The 17,490-nt window shown below is 42.1% G+C and overlaps 1 protein-coding gene across 8 annotated transcripts in view; it reads left to right on the top strand.

Moving 5' to 3' along the window:
* Positions 1-17,393, top strand: part of LOC128301500 (restin homolog) — a 54,389-nt gene extending 36,996 nt beyond the window's left edge. For 7 of the 8 annotated variants that reach the window (XM_053038020.1, XM_053038021.1, XM_053038022.1 and 4 more), the window contains 2 exons: positions 4,531-4,641; positions 4,920-5,493. In XM_053038020.1, coding sequence (XP_052893980.1) covers positions 4,531-4,641; positions 4,920-5,066 — 258 coding nt within the window. In that variant the 3' untranslated portion in view covers positions 5,067-5,493. Of the gene's footprint in view, positions 1-4,530; positions 4,642-4,919; positions 5,494-9,757; positions 9,869-10,281; positions 10,306-11,159; positions 11,278-11,339; positions 15,202-15,557; positions 15,758-17,015 lie in introns of those variants that run through there. The other variant, XM_053038019.1, reaches the window with a different exon arrangement.
* Positions 17,394-17,490: the final 97 nt, after the last annotated feature.

Below are 17,490 nucleotides of genomic sequence, written 5' to 3' on the forward strand. Positions count from 1 at the left end.
GATATGGTGGGTGACTTCATGGGTGACTGGCGTGATGCGGGTCGCCCTTTCGGATAAACATTGTCGTTCTGATGTAACACGGAAACGATAGGTCATAAGCCGACCGTAGTTCGGGCGTATCTGATGCCACACTCAAAGGGAGATCCGCCATGTAGATAAAATCCTTAGACTCATTTGTCATATTCCATTATGCAGCACTCATGGGATCGTTTGTGATGATTGAATCTGTAAACTTTGTAGCTTTAAAGCATCTCCTCAGCCATTCTTGCTGCTCTTTAAAGCTGTATTTTTTTTTGCTCTTCAAAACCTTTTGAATGTTTTTTTTTTCGTTGCTCGTTTAATAGGTCGTGACAGCATTTTTTGCACACTTTCAATCATTACCGTCCAATTTATGCCCGTGGATGCCGAGTGGCTGTGCCCCAAAAAGGAAATTCTGAACAATACATGAATGGGGCCCGTTAATTGATCCGGTTGAACCTGTCCCTGTATCTCTTCACGAACGACGCGACACGCTTCAGCTTTTGAAGTCATTAAAACATTTGCGAGTCGCTTATTTCCTGGTCTCTCATGGTGGAAGTTTTTTTTTGTTGCGATCTTCTTCAGCCTCTGAAACGCTCCGAAACGTCCGGTGGTGCGTCCGGGACAAGTATTACCAAAATCGGATCAACTTCAGCGCACAGGTGCCTTTTGTGGGTGCGTTTTATGTATTCACGTTCGTGACTCAGGGAGGTCTTCGCCTCCCAGGGAAGTGGGACGAATTGTGAGACTGAACCTTTGTTGGGTGACACACTGTCACACACGTATAGGAATTCTGCGTAGTTTAATGACGCAGGTCAGATTCTAGCTGTGCGGATAGGTGAAGTCACTCATGAGCACAATATCAGCAGAAGTCCTCTATATACTTCATCGAGTGCACTGGAGAAGGTGTCTCCGAGCTGGTGGGGTTATGTTTTTTGTTTTGAAGGTCCACCTTGCACGGTCTCACGTTCAAAAGCAGCTGAGGCATGCGCGCGGGGGTGGAATTAGATATTAGCAATCACGCTTGATGGGTGCGGAATCCACCGCTTTTGACGACATTACCGACTGATGACGATCGACACTGATCGTGTGTCTGTTTGTGTGCACAACGTACCGATGCTGTTGGAAGCGTTTATCTCTCTGGCGCCCACCCAACTTTGGTCAGGCATGCGACCGATCAGGAAGCGTTTGGGAGGTTCGTTTGTTCTTCTGGCTATATAGTATATACGGACGCCCTGTTTAAGAGGTGCGGGCGGATATAGTCTTAATCTATAATCTTCCCGTCATCTGTTGCGTGTATGGGTGATCGTATGGAAGTGGCACCACCGTAGATGCTCGTCGAACGAGTCTCGGTGGTTCACTTTTGTAGTCTTTCGAGTTGGTCACGATCAGTCACATTGGTTAGACGTCGTTCGGCAGAGTGCCTGAGGTGAAGCAACACTTACCACGCCCGTACCTGCTGCAGTAACCTTACTGATAGTGTTTCATTATCAAATTTGAGGCTGTATACAAATAAAGCTTAAGAGCAGTTTGTGGTGGGGCTTTGTCTATTTTCTTTGCATTACTTGAAGGTAACAGTGCCTAGATTCCTTTTTTTTGTTCTGTTGCGATCGGTTCTGGTTGGTGGTGATGGTGTTGAGAAAGGTTTAGAAGTGCGTTAACGTTGTGGTGTTCTGGATGCTGGTCGTAATGATGACGTTGGTGTATTTGCACAGTTGATTGGCTCGTCGTTGAGAAATTGTTTATCATTCCGTTGACGTAGTGCGGCAGACCTCGTTTCACGCGAGCGATTTTCCCCGAGCGTGACGTGGTTCCATTTTGCAAGGTAGTGCGGGTTTTCTGTTCGGGTTAGTGCTGTGAAAGAGTCAAACCACTTCTGATGGGATGTTTCGCATTGGGCGGAAAAGAAGATTTCCAAAATCATCCATTCCAGCTAACTTGGTTGTTGGATGTGGTTCTCAGTCAGGAATTGCTTTCGTTATGGTTGATTTCAGCGGACTTAAAGCGAAATGTTTCGTTTAACATTGAATGGCAATGTCGAAGCAGAAACCTTCGCTAATGTTCAGCTGCCGTCGAACGCACGCACCGCTCGTTTATCATTCACAAAATGAAAACCCCTTTGCCAAGGGATCTTGAGACATCTCTGTAGCTTTCCGCCCGCCTGGATCCTGGTTTTTGTGAGAAAAATGACCCAAGAAATGAACAAGCTCCACTGGGTCACTGTGATGGGAACAATTAAGTTTCGCAGTGTATACCCAACCGAAAGCCACAAAAGATCCTCCCTTCGTTCCTCAACACAACGCTCTCCGCTCTTGAAAAGTGGAGTTTCCCAATGGTTGCAATGGATGTGGTTTGGTTGTTTTTGTGGACTCCACTATCCTCCTACCGAGCTAGCATTGCAATACTTGTTGCAGAAGAAAATGGTAAATTCATTAACTGGTGTCAACGTCGTACCCCGTACAAAATGATGAATTCCCCGACGGCAACGCATTCTGACAAGTCGTTTCCGAAAGACGTTCACTTTACTGCCGAAGGATGTTGGCGCATTTGTTTGTCGGATTTGGATCGCATATGTTTGCTTTCGTTTGCTCAATTAAACCTTGTTGGCTGGAACGGTCGTAAAAGACCCACCGTAACGCTACGCGTCTGGTCTATGCTGGGGAAAAGCGTTGACAGTTTGAACGTCGGTGATAAGTTTTCCTTCCCGCTTTTGACAAAGCACGAACAAACACCAAAGCGTATGCTAACTATTGTTTATGAAGCAGATTAGTTAACAAGCATCCATTTCCATTTAACCGAAGGGTTTAGTTAATCATAGGCTCGTTTCTGGTATGCATTACACTGTCAAAGCTTCGAGACCCATTCAACATATTGCTATTGCGTATAATTAAAGACGATTAGCATATTTTATTGCTCAGGCGCAGTGAGAAGCGGGTGATGTGAAAAGTTTGCCCGATGCTTCATGTTGAAGAGTGATGTGTGTTCGTATTTCAATTTTGGATTAACCTAAATACCTGCTCGCGACATGAAATGAAATGAATGAAAAATCACCCCGACACGGGGTTGGAGGAATTCATGTATGATGGTACACGGAACTGTCCACCTGTTCCGTTTAGATGATGTGTTTTAGGGCGTTATTTCATCTCTGACAGTATCCGAAAGGGACGTAGATAGTTTTTTGGCACATCCATATTTAACCAGATGAATAATTTACAGTGTGGTATAAATTCAGGTTCAAATTTAAGAATGATAGGCCTGCACAGACATCAAGTTATCCTATCGTGCTTCACTATAGGTATGTTTTCTGGAGCGCCCTCGTGTGATAGAAAATGCGTTCCTAACACCTTTTTAATTTTGCTCTAAAAAGGAATATGGTTAGGTGTTATACATTTTAGAATTATTTTTTAACATTTCTTGTTAATACCATATCCTAAACCATTTTTTAAATGTCGTAACTGATCTTAATTGATGATATAGATTTGGGAAAGCGTACTGTCATGGTACACTTCTGTTTTTCATTATAAGGTTTTAGCCTTAGATAAATTGTATCTCCTTTCTATAAATCATCCGGTTTCAATGCCAGCTTCCAGAAAGTGAAGCCTAGTTCGACATAACTAGGAATTACATTGTTGGGGGCTGCTGTTCAGATATTCAAGTCCAAAATGATCCGTCCCTTGGCAATTTTACTACAAATTGTAATCATATTTCAGCCTTGTTGCTAATGCATGAGAATATGTGAATCAAGTTTAAACATTATTGAAATTTTCCTTGAGTACATTTGAGAACCTGGATGCATCCAGTTGCCTCGTTTACTAACCTTGTGCCATATTACACTGCGTCCCAGAATAATAACCTTGGAAGGAAAATGTTAGAGACTCCACAGATATTTTTGTGAATGTTTTGGATATTTTCTTTAAAATATTTCTGAAAAAAGCAATAATAATTTTAGGGATAAACTACAATAAATGGTGGTGCCACGAAAAGATAACATCACAAAAGTGTTTTAGTACAATACTGGCTGAAATGAGAATGAATCGATGAAGAAAGGATGACTGCGTGGTTGCAAATTACCTAAACAGTATCTTCCAATTAATTATTTTAATATTGGTTCTAGAGATAATTTGTAAGACTATTGTGCCACGATGAAGACTTTCATAAATCAAAGCTGTTGATTATAGAATACGAATATAGTTAAAATATGAAAAAATACTACCTCGACTTTGATGTGTTCTTCGACACACACATTTGCTCAAGTTTGTTAACTATTTAACGATTGTTTCTGAAACTTGTCCTAATGTTGTTCAAAGTATTTGTAATTATCAACCATCAAATCTTTTATCTTTGGCGTTTAATAATGCACTACGAACATGTACAACACATCCAAAGCAATAAAAAACCTCGAATAGTAATTTTACATACTTCTGCAGCGATAAATTACGCATCAATAACCGTACATTTCTCTTTTCTCTTCTTTTTTTGTTATTTTTTCCATCGAACACTGTTCAATTGCAGGATGTTTTGCGGGAGAAACAAAATCACATCGAGCAGCTCATGCAGGAGCGTGAAATTGATCGTGAGGAAACGGCCAGCCAATCGATCATGTACCAAAAGAACATCCAACAGGTAAATAGGAAATTGGACCCGGTATAAACCAAGGTCTTTCCATCCCGGGGCTAGATTCAGTCGCCGAGGCCGGATCAACAACAACAGAATATCAGAAAAAAGCCATGACCACCAAATACGAACATGACACCAGCTCCAAAAGAAATACATAGAATGGTTTTCCTTCCTGCATTCCCACAACTACCATTTGTTTCCCACATATAGCTCATATTGCTTTGGTGAACATATTGGACATGTATGAGTTTATGTTTAATCTTTGATGTTTACTAACTCTCTAGCGTGATACCACCGACAGCGAGGTAGGACGCTGGGCGGAGCTGGTCCGACGACGTGCTCTACGCATTGCCGACCTACGCCGCGAGTTCCAGGGATGGCACGGTAACCACGAACGGCACTGCATCCTGCACGATGTCCTGCTCGCCTAGACAGACACAGCGAGGATATGAAGGATGAAGTAATGATGGATAGAGAGAGAGAGGCAGAGAGGGATAGAGAGCTAATGTACAATCGCGAGGCACTGCGGAACTACCGGAGCTTTAGGTCGGATTCTTGTTTTCTGTCAGGGTCTCCCTGTGATAGCCATTGTGGGGCGAGTGGGGTCATCCAGAGGGGTACGAAAACCGTAACCACGGAAAGACACACGAAACCTGGCGAGTAGAACAACAGGACGGCAGGATTAGGAACGTGACACTACGACGCATGTTACTATTGCAATGGCCAATGGTGTACAGCAAACATATTTTCCCTTGGAGCAAGAAAATCCTTTGGGGCGTTGTGTTTTTGTGTTCGTGTGTGTGTGTGTGCGTGACATAAGGGGTTAAGGACGCGAAATAAAGAATCTGTACTTTCGGATATGGTTGGTTGTGATTAATTAAAAAAACACACACACAATCCATCATACACCACAGCACCAACACAGACACACACACACACAGAAACATCAACTGGCTGAAACGAATGTTTTATATGATAAGATAAATTATAAGGTTTTTTTGCGAGATACAATATTGTTTTGTGGCGACATTTTATAAATGCAACAATTAAAACAAACGCTTGCTTCATTTGGAACATTTTATGAAAACGAAGAATAGGTCTCGGTGAAACGAGTTAGACGAGTTCTTTTTTTCTTACTGATGACAACTTACAACTGCAACTAATCTCTTTCAAATCTTCCGTAGAAAGTACTTACTATTCTATAATCCATTCTAATTACCTAGTCTAATTATTCTTGCCTATACCCATAGAAGGGTGATATACATAGTCGTGAATTACCGGCTATACTAGCACGTGCTAACAATCACCGACCATTTGAAATTCGCTGGAAACATATATGAAAAGCGAATATGCTAATCAGCGGTGACAGTTTGATTAAATGTTTCATTGCACGACCGTCTTCCACGTCATTGTGCAATATCTCCTGCGTAGACCCTGCTGCTGTGCCGGAGGAAAATGGAAAAAAGGAAATATTCTATCGCCAGTTTTGCAATTTTCTGGCTTATTTTTTGTTTTAGTTTGCACAAATAATTGCATTGATGCAATGGGTTTGTTATTTTTTATGCGACATCACTCCCGATCTAAAGCACAGTTGATCCTTTCGCTTCTGTCGCTGATGTCTGGTGGAGTACAGTTTAATGATACTCACCCATCCAATGGTGTCTTCCCGAGTGTGTGCCTGATACCAACGTGCATTGCCTTTTTTTGTTGTTGGCTCAACAGCTTCCAACGTTGGCGAACCACGATTGAAGAAACTTCACACAGGATTATAGTGTTTTGGTCCCGAGAAGACGGAATTGTCCATCCGCCCATGTTGCACGTTCCATCTCATTTCTCCGCCGGTACACGGCTGACCACAACAACGCTTCACTCGGCAAACCATCTATCTCGGAGTTCCAGATATCCACCGAACGGGGTAAAGTTTTGTTTTTTTCCTGCTCCGACAGCAAAATGGAATACCGTAAGCTTCGGGTTATTGCCACTAAAAGAACCCCCCGGTCGAATGACGCCATGCAATCGGAAAGCAAATATACCCGGTACCGCAAACATATACTACCCATGTGATTGCAATCCTTTTCCGTTCCACGTTCCTTCATTGTCCCTGGTGCATTTTTTTCCCGTGGGGCTTGGTGCATGGATGTCGTCTGCCAGCCCGATGTCGCGCTAGCATCGATTCTAGAGATCGGTAATGGTGCCGGCATCAGTCCGTTCCGGGAAGTGAACCGGATAAACATAATGCGCACGAGAAGCTGTAGGTTAGCAATGATGTTCACCTACCGGAAAAGCGGAACAGTGTTTTACGCTAGAGATGGCATTTGTTTTCTAAAGCGATTGAGAGCGTTTCCGTTTTTCTACGCCGTTTGTGTTCAATAAAATGGACGAAAAGGATGCTTAAACAGATGCGGATCTCGAAAGTTTTTGAATTGGTCAAAAATATGGTTTGCTAATATGTGTGATTATCTAAATTAGTACTGGTAATTCAGAAACAAATGTTGGTTCATGGTTGTTACTTCAACTCGGTAATGCATGACATAAATTGCTGATCCTAAACGCATCTTTTTTCAATCTACTCCTGTTTTCTTCTCTGAAATACAACGATCTGGAATGATAGATTGTATTACCCGAATTCCCCAATAATAAATTGTTGATCTCGGGCTCGGGTTGGGATCAATCTCCGTTGATTTGGTATCACAATCAGCCGATTTGGAATCTTCTTCTCGGATAGGCTTCAGGTTTTTGGGATCATCTTCCTTCGAAATGGGACAACTTTTAGTCCACGGTTAGTACATGGAATCTCGTATCTCATATCTGCAATCCTTTAAATAGACCTCGATAGGCTAGATTTAAGGAAAAGCCATGGAGAGTAGTGATTACTTCTTCTAGATGACACTAGATTCCTAAAATTCGGTGTATACGACCAAACGACGAATTACAAGATCATGGTTCTATCGGTTTTATCTCATGACGTGTGTCATTTATATAACGCGACCAACCCTCCAGGTTCTGAAGAATTTGGCCTTGTACACAGTTGTGAAGCCCTTTTAGAGAGGTTCTACAATTCACTGCACTATAGCTCTTTTTTATCCATTTATCTCTGTTTATAATATTATAATCTGTATCATATTTTGTTGATTATACTTCATTTTTGTTCGTTTATCTGCGTTGTTCTGTTTCTCGATTTTCCGCAACCGTAAGTTTCATTTTAATCCATGTTTTGTGTCAATACGAATTTTGAGAATATTTATTCGCAACTCGTATTTAGGGGTACAATCAGTTTGTGGAATAAGTTTATCTGCTTTTATTTACAGTAAGTCCTTTCACATTTACGAAACTAAAACTAAGATGTGAATAAAGATCAAGCATGGTTCCGTAAGAATGGAAAACAAATGATAAAGTTCATATCCGTTGAAAATGTTTTGTACCAATCGGATGTTATTGCGAAATGGAAGATTGTTTACATTCCCACAACAAAGCGAGTCAACATCCGGATCAATTGGCAGTTCTGTCTATTCGGAATCAAATTTGCTGAAAATGGAGAAAGCTCATCAAAATGAACTTCACATGGTTTATTTATCTTTTTATTAAAAATCGAACAACTGATTGTCCAATTGTTTCGAGATACGTCAACAGAGATGTCACGTTTCCCATTTTTGTATTTTTTTTTCTACCGTAAACGATTGTTTCTAGGAAGGTCGCTCTGGTGATTCGTTTCGAGCGTTCGTTCCATATAATTGTGGTGTCCGTTGTGGGATTTTCCATTTTATTTCTGACTGACTGGCTACGCCAAATGTGGAGAGGGTGATCAGGGCAACGTTTATACAATGGGGACATTTATACATTCCCGGAGGGGCAATACCAGTGAAGGCTATACGCAGGAAAGCAGATATTGGTTCACGGACGTTTCACACAGTTGAACATTTTCTTCTGCCATTTTCTGAATCCCCCGATTGATATTGCATTCCCGCACGCGGAAACCAGGCACCAGTGAGCAGAATTACTGTATCTTTGTTGCTGGATGTCGGTCCCAGGGTCGGAATGTTGTCAGCCAGTACCTTCTCGAGGGCGTGCACTTCCATTTTTGGACAAATATGGCTTTAAGATCACCTGTCTGTCCGGTTAGTTGGGAAGATTTTGCACTCGGACGACGAGTCATCCGTCATCCATTCCCGGTTGGTTTGCGAATATTCGTTTGCGTTGTAACAAGCTGCTAATTCTTCTTCGTTCCGTAATGAAGAAGATCCAATAAGATCGATTCCAGTATGGAATTGATTGGGACAATTCGAGCATTGTGGAACGTACGTCCGTACATATGCAAATTGTATGCATTTGTGTGACCATTCAGAGCTGCACCATTTGCGAAAAGAAGAACTTCACTTCCCTCCCTGGAAAGTAGCCAGAAGCTTGCGTATCACGAGCTTTACATGCAGACAGCTTCCGGATAGTGGTTTGTGGAAATTGGCATTGCATGCTCTATGCCTCGGGTGGGTCACCTTTATGCTTCGGCACATACCTCGGACGGCACCTGTGCAAATCGTGCAAGTTCTCCGACGCTCACAATCCAATGAAGAATGGTGGGAATCGCCATCCAGGACTCCAAACTTTCCAGTTATCGTACGGTGCGGGTGTGTGTACCATCGCATGAATATTCACTTATTTATGCATAATGCAATCAATGGCATATTAGTGGAACCATTGTTCGTGGAGAGAGCAAAGTGTGTGGAGAGATACTCTGCGTTCAAGGACAGAAGCCAGATTGCACCATTTAATAGTGTTTATACAGGTAAAGGTATTGGTGAAGATTATTTAGACAAGAGATAAGATGTGAATATTTAAAGGAAAGCCTAAACACTAATATTGCAACTACACATTTCTCTCTTTATTTGCAGGGAATCTGCATATATTTCGTTTCGTTGTTATATACCCCTATATTGTTTTCGAGTTATATACCTCTTCAATTGTATTCCCCTATAAGACAAATTCCCAATCTTGGATGCTGGTGTTGTGTTTGTTGTTGGTGCTGCCATTTCGGACTTCATAAAATATATAACCTATAATGTATCCTTTATTTTATCATGATTATCTATATATTTTGTTTTTGTTTTTCTTTTTGCGATGCCGGCAGCTGAAGGAAAAGGTTACCCTGTTGGAAAAATCGCTGTCCGACGAGAAGCGTCGCAATGAGGATCTGCAGTTCAGCGTGGACGAAGCTACCTTCTGCAGCGAAGAGTTGAACGTAAGTATTGAAACGGATGATTCCAACAGTGGAAACGCTGTAGGTGTAAAAAGGATTACGAACCAAAGTCGCTGATGCGGGGACTGTGGTTCACATGCTACTGGCACGTACACACTTGTCACACGTACACGCGTGTGTGTGAATGTATCCTTGATATATCCGGGGCTTGAAAGGAATGAAGCATAAATTACGATTAGCCCCACTTAAGTTACTTGTACAGGTGTTGTGCAGTCGGTTGGTAACTTCACGCTGTAGCTCTCTGAAGAAAGGTCAATTTAGAAGTTGGTTTCCAGTGTTCCGTACAACTCCCGTACACACTACCTTTCTGTTCAGTTTGTGCAGATTTTCCATTTACTCCTACTATATCAGACTTATTTCTAATCCATTTCACCTGTTGCGTGTAATATTTTCAGGGAAAAATTCAAAATTCTGTCAATGTGAGTATCGACGGGTGGATGAGAGAGCGAGAGCGTGGAAATATTTTCCACTTCACTTAGCAACTCTTACTTCGTTTGTCAATGTTCTAGATTGTGTTGCATGAGTTAGCTTCAAGCATTTTGTCCTTTGTTGGTAGTTACAATTTGCTTACTGTGACAAACGAAATGGGATGAATGTGTGCTCTCGATCCATCGACTTTTATTTCAATTGGTGCTTAGTAATTGGGTTCAGCCGCGTCAAATATTATATTATTTATTATTGATTTGTTCAATGTCTGCTGTGCATGACCAAATGTTGTCCAATGTCTCGTTTAATAATCTTGTAGACATTTTACGTATTGTAATACTCCCCTTGTCTACATTCAATTGTATTGTCATTACCCAAATCCCTAAATGTATGCAGTCACTATTTTTTGGACCCTCAACTTCAAGTCAACTTTTCAACTTCAACTTTTCAACCGTTTGAAAAACATTACGTACATCTAGGCGCTTTATATTTTGACGCAAAGTAAAAGTATTGTACCGTCGTGGGGAGTTCTATGCTTTGCTCATTTGTTTTTTCTCCCAAAAATAAGCTATATTACGTTTCAGAATCCTTTGTTATACTTAACTTTGTGGTATCTAATTGTTAATAATATTTGCTCAAGAAGATGTATTATTACAAACGCATGATGCATGATGCATTATACATTATCTTTTAAGTATATTATCATTTATGTTGTAATATTTATTATTCAATACATTGGTAATTATTAACTAATACTTCAACAGCACTATTAGCTTTACAGTGTGTTAGTTACTTTATTAAAATTTATATTATGCTTTACTCATTCGAAATGGTTCCATGGTTACAGGCTCAGACCCAGGTATTTAAAGAAAAAATAGCAGATTTGGAAGCTCAGCTTGCCGGTGGTCCCTCAGCAAAAAGTAACCAAGTGGCACAAGTAACAGATCCATCAGAAAACTTCATTGGTAAGTGTGATAATCAGTCTAATCCTTGTCGCAAATTAATTTATGACTGTACCTTCATGTAGCTGTTAAAGCCGAACTGAATGCCGAAATCGATAAATTGAAAGCGGAAATTTTGGCCAAAGATCAAAAGTTGAATCTAACCGAGGAGCTGAAGCGCTCGCTTGAAAACGAGATACAGAACCTGCACGAGAAGGTCGCGGACGCGGAACGTTCCGCCGACAGTAAGCTGTCAGCGCTCACGATCAGCGAGGAGTGTCTGAAGGAGCAGATCAACTATCTCGAGCATCGGGTAGAAGAGCAAAGCGATCAGCTGACGGTGAAAGACGCTGAGCTAGAGCAGCAGTACCTTGCGCTGAAAAATGCCGAAAGCGAACAGGAAGAGCGGTTGGCGGCGATTCAGGACGAGTTGCGGTCGAAGAAGGATATACTTGCTGAACGAGAAAAGGCGACACAAATGTTGGAACAAACCATGGAAGATCTGCGCGCGGACGTGCGTCAGCGAGATCTTAAGATGGTGGAAATGGAAAGTGACCTTAAAGTAAAGTTACAGGAACGAGACACCTCCGGTAGTAAGTTGTCCGAGAAGGTGGTAGAACTAGAGGCAACAATTGCTGAAGTAAGCGCTTCAAAATCAAAGTTAGATCAAGAACTCACTAGTGTAATGGAGACAATCAAGGTCCTTGAACAAGACCGAAATGAAAAGGAAAAAACGGTACAGCAAATGGAATCGAAACTATCATCAAGTGAGGCTTCGTTGCAGGCGGAAGTCGTGTTACGTCAGGAGAAAGAATCGATAGTGCTTAAACTGCAGCAAGAGTTGCAATCACTCGCAACTGATGGCGAAAGTAGTGCAGCTCTGCTTAATTCCAAGCAGGAGGAAATCTCCAAGCAAGCCAATCTGTTGCAGCAGATGGAAGCGGATAAGGTAAGGCTACAGCAAGATCTGACTACTCAACAGCAAAGGTATGAACGGTCACAGTCCGAGCATGATGTGTTGATAGTGGAGCTTCATGCGCACGTCGACACTGAACGGAATGCGATGGTAGAGCTGAGGAAGCAATTGCAGGGAGCTGAACAAGAAAATCTTGCCAAAGACAAACAGCTAGAGGAAAACGAGGTGTTGGTAGGAGCGTTACAAAACGAGCTGAAGGAGCTGAACGTGTCCAAAACCAATCTGCAGCAGGAGCTTACGGCCACAAAGGCCAGCTTTGCAGACAAGGATGGAACGCTGTCAAACATCTTGCAAGAAAAGACAGATTTGGAAAAACGTCTAGAAGAAAGCAGACAGGACATGATGGCGAAGGTACGGCAGTTGGAGGAAGATTTGCAAATTCGCGAAGAGTCCTTGCGTAAGGAACTGGAGACAAATAAATCAACGGCTCAAGAACAACTATCCAAACAGGATGGTGAGCTTTCACGGCTTACTCAGGCTGGAGAAGAGCTTCAGAAACAACTGGTGGCAGCTCAGCAACAGCTTAAGGAAGAGTTAGACAAGAGAAGACAAGCGGAAGAAAAGATAGTTGCCAAAACGACGGAAGCACAAACGCTAGAGCAGCAGCTCGCTTCACTTCAGGCAGATATGACCTTGAAGGGTGAACAGATAACCAAGCTAAACACGGCACTTTCCGAATGCAATGTCCGGGAAGAGGCAGGTGGAAAGAAACTGTCCGAAGCTCAAGAGCAATACGGTAAGCTCGAAATTGAGCATGCCGATTTGCGACGGAAAATGGAAGCACTCGAGCAAAAGTCCGCACAGGTGCACCAGCAGAAGCTGGATTTAGAGAAGGAGCTCGATACGCAGCGCTCCAGTACACTGGATTCGAACTCGGAGCTTGCAAAGCTAAACGATGAACTAAAGGCGAAACAGCGTGCACTGGATGAATTGCGTGACAGTTACGACACGCTTAAAATCGAAACGGAACGTCGCGCGGATGAAAATGCTCAAATAAATGCAACACTTCAGGATCAGGTTGAACGTGCTCGGCAAGAGATGCAGCAGATCACCAACCAGAAGGTAATTCAGGAGAATGAGCTCAACATGGAGCTGCGCAAGATCAAAGAGAACGCCGAGCAGGAGCAGGAAAATTTGGTGCGTACGATTGCGGATTTGAAGACAAATTTCGAGCAGGAACGTCAACGGATTGCAGGGGAGCTTTCTGAGGAGGCAGCAAAGAATTGTTCACTGAGCGAAGAGTTGGTAATTGTGAGAAAATCTTTGGAGAACACTGTCGAGGAGCTCAAGAGTCAACTGGAGAATGCTCTAGTGGCGACTAAAAAGGAAGAAGAACTCAAGGAATTCGCTGTTCGTGAAGCTACGAAGCGGGAAACGACACTTCAAAAGCAAGTACAGCAAAGTCAAGAGGAAACGAGCAACCTAAGACTACGGCTCGAGAATGTTCAGAAGTCCATGGAGCAAGGAAGCCAAGACCTTTCCATCAAAATCGACCAGAAAGCTCAACGTATCGTTGAGTTAGAGCAGGAACTGGGCGAAAAACGAAGTCTGCTACAGAAGCGTACGGTGGAGGTGAACGAAATGATCGAAAAGCTTCAAGAAAATGGTAAAGCTCACGCGGAAATGTTGCAACAGCTACAGGATTGCTACAGTCAGATTGAATCGCAGAAGAAGGCAAATCAACAGTCCGAGGAATCCTGTCAACAGGTACAACAACGTCTGCAAGATTTGAATAGTTCTTATCGGGAGATGGAAGAGGAACAGGTCGATCTCGTAAGTCGTGAGGAAACGCTCAAGAAGGAACTAGCCTCACTGCAAGATCAAATGCAACGGGCCGCTCTCGAGCATAAGGAGCGATTCGACGTGATTGCAAGTAAAAATGAGGAGCTATTAAAACAGCTTGAAACAGCATCCACTGCGAAGGGAGCAACAGAAACTGAGCTAAACACATTGAAACAGCAACTGGAAAACAAATCTTCAGCACTAGTAGCACTGCAGGCTCAGGTCGATGAGTTAAATCCACTCTTACAAACGAAGGTGGATTTGGAGGGTCAACTCCAATCGCTAGAACAGACGGTATCAGCAAAGGATGCCACGGTGCTTGAGCTGTCGGGCGCACTAGAAGAGCTTAAAAAACAAACACTGCTCAAGGATGCCAAAATAATGGAAAGGGACGACGAATTTAAACAGCTTGGTGAGTCTATGGCTACTAAGGAAACTCAGCTAAAGGACCTGCAGCAACAGTACGACTCAGTAGAGAAAAGTCTCGCCGAAAGCACGGAACACGACAAGCGCGCTTCTGGGGAGGTAGCTGAGCTAACAGTAGCACTAGAAAAATCTCGCTCCACCCAAAAGGAGCAAGAAGATCGTTTGAAGGAACAACAACGGCGTGTCAGTGAACTGGAGACGAAGCTGACAGCACAAACCACCCAGTTTGATGAGCTGCTCAACCGGAAGAAATCATCCGAAACAGAATATTCGCACCGTACCCATGAACTATCACAGAAGCTGCTGGAAATGGAAAGTGCCAAAAAACAAGAGATCCAAGAACTGCAGCAACGTCTCGCAGAGCTGATGCAGAAGGTGGAAACGCAAGTCTCCGAAACGGCACAAACCGTCAGCGGTAAGCGAGTGGCCGAAAAACGTCAGCAGGAGCTCGAGTGTGCAAAGAAGGAGCTGGAACTGCGTGAAACCGAGCTACAGCTTGCAAACCGTCGGTTCGAGAAGGAAAACGAACATCTTCGTTCGCAGCTGGTTGTGAAGGAGAGTGAACTAACGAAGCTTGCGATGGCAGCTAATAACGCAGCGTCGGCAGCAGACATCGGTGTGCGTAACAGGATCGTCAGCGAAACAAAGGAAGATGATTCCGGTGCGCAGATCGATTTTCTCAACTCGATCATTGTCGATATGCAGCGTAAAAATGAAAAGTTAACGCTCAGGATACAGGCGCTCGAATCGACCAGTGCGGAAAGGTGAGGATTCAAATAATTATGTTTATTGATCGATATTACTCTTCTAGCTGTGAATCCGTTGGTCAGTATATTGTGCGGATACGCCTGGTAGTATGCAATTAAATTTTATCAAACGCTTATGAGGTACCCCTTTGGGTTACTTCCTTCCTGGGTTGATGTATCCGTGCCATTTGGTTATGAAAATAGTCTTCCAACACCCTGTGGTTTAACCTCAAATTGATAATTGCATACTATCAGGCGTTTAGACATAAATCGTGAACGGTAGTGCACTTATGGTGAAAAGTTTAAACACTAAAACATAACTGTGTGTGTTTTTTTTTTGTTTGGTTGGTTTGGTTTTTTTTTAATAATTGAAGTCACAACATGAGCTTCGAGATCCAGAAACGCAAACCAGCCCCACGTGTATTCTGTGACATCTGCGATGAGTTTGATCTGCACGAGACCGAAGACTGTCCGAAGCAAAGTTCCGACAGCCCGCCGGAATCACTGAAGCATCCCTCGGACGGTAAAGAGCGGAAGGTGCCACCGCCAAGGAAATACTGTGAAAGTTGTGAAGGTAAGCGAAATATTATCAAAGATGAAATTCATCTTTTTTGTTAAACCTGAGGGGTTAAAATGAGGGGAAACCAGTATAAAAAGAATCGCTCTTGATATTCTATATTGAAACAAGCTTTATTTTGTGAAGAAACATAGTAAGTAGAATATTATCAGTTTAATAGGTTTAATTTTGGGTTTTCTTATAGTTCAGTACAACTCGAGACAGAATGAAGAGCAAAAAATGCAAAAGATGAATTTAATCTTTTTTGTTAAACCTGAGGGGTTAAAATGAGGGGAAACCAGTATAAAAAGAATCGCTCTTGATATTCTCTTACTTGTGTAAATTATACTCGCTTGAAACAAGCTTTATTTTGTGAAGAAACATAGTAAGTAGAATATTATCAGTTTAATAGGTTTAATTTTGGGTTTTCTTATAGTTCAGTACAACTCGAGACAGAATGAAAAGCACCACATTCGGATTGCGAGTTACTAATGATCCTTCCGTCCTCTTTTTTTTGGAGCATTCAAATAATTTCAAGAACTTCAAATAAGCAATATGCAACAGAATAATCAGCTGAAAAATACACACAACAGAAAGTTTCAAAATAGGGTACTTCGGTAAGCTTACAAATTGCTGCCGTGAGCTTACTCATGCATGTTTTGCCTTTTTTGAATGAAAACTAGTGCCTAGGCTGGGTAAATGATAAGCCAAGACTTACTAGTAAGCCTGAAGCAATTTCTTTGCCGTAATAAAAAATTCACCTTAATGTGGTTTTGTGTGAGCTGAAGACGCTTTACTGTACTTCGGGGAGTTGGAAAAAACACAAAATGAATTGCAGTTTATATCGTACCTTCGTACTAGAAATGGTATTAGAAGAAGAGGTACAGTACCATAACAATACGGGTCGTAAATTCAGACGGATTAAGAGAGTACATCTTTCGAAACGCAATTAACAAGCATCTCGCACCGTCCCTCGCGGTTTCTAGTGCACTGAAGCTGGCTGTGGGTACATGTTTGCCGTGGCTCAAAGTTCTCATACTAAGCTAGGTCATGTACTCTGTTAAACGCAATCTAGCGGAACATTTTACGATATGCTTGCAAAAAAAGGAGATCGTTTATGTATGGCAATTCATTCAGGATGATGTACAGTACAAGGTTTGGTTATTAGCATTGGTCACATTAGCGTGTTGTTAATACCATAATAACAACCGACAGGCATTAGATTAATCCCGTTGCCATGTTTTGCAAGCGCATTTCTTATTCATTTTCTTTACAGTGTTTGGACATGAAATAGGCGAGTGTCCCGATGATGAAACGTATTAAAGAGCAACACTTCCTCGTAAATCAACGTACCGTGGTCAAAGCTGATTTCTTCCGTATGTTATTAGCGTAGACATTTTTCCTAGATAGTTTTTGGAAGCAATTTTAGGCAAAAGACCCTAATATGTCGTTTGGAAACGAGGGAACAGTAATTTATTTAACAGTAGGCGCAGCTTTAATGTTAGAATGGTTTCCATCGCCTTAATCTGGCTCTACAGCAGCAAGTAGGAAAAGATTTCGTGCAGCGAACTTATGTTGTTCGGTTTTTAATTTCATAATTTTTTCGCGTTCGGATGATGATTTAAAACACATCAACAAAAGAATCAATATGTTAGATAGAATAACTCAATATTTATAATGAAACAATATAGGTCACCATTCTTACGCACTAACTCAAATCGCCCTCGCCGTTGATCCTGTCAGATGACTTT

This window comes from Anopheles moucheti, chromosome 3 (genome assembly GCF_943734755.1).
Source record: "Anopheles moucheti chromosome 3, idAnoMoucSN_F20_07, whole genome shotgun sequence".
In the NCBI taxonomy this organism is placed as follows: domain Eukaryota; kingdom Metazoa; phylum Arthropoda; class Insecta; order Diptera; family Culicidae; genus Anopheles; species Anopheles moucheti.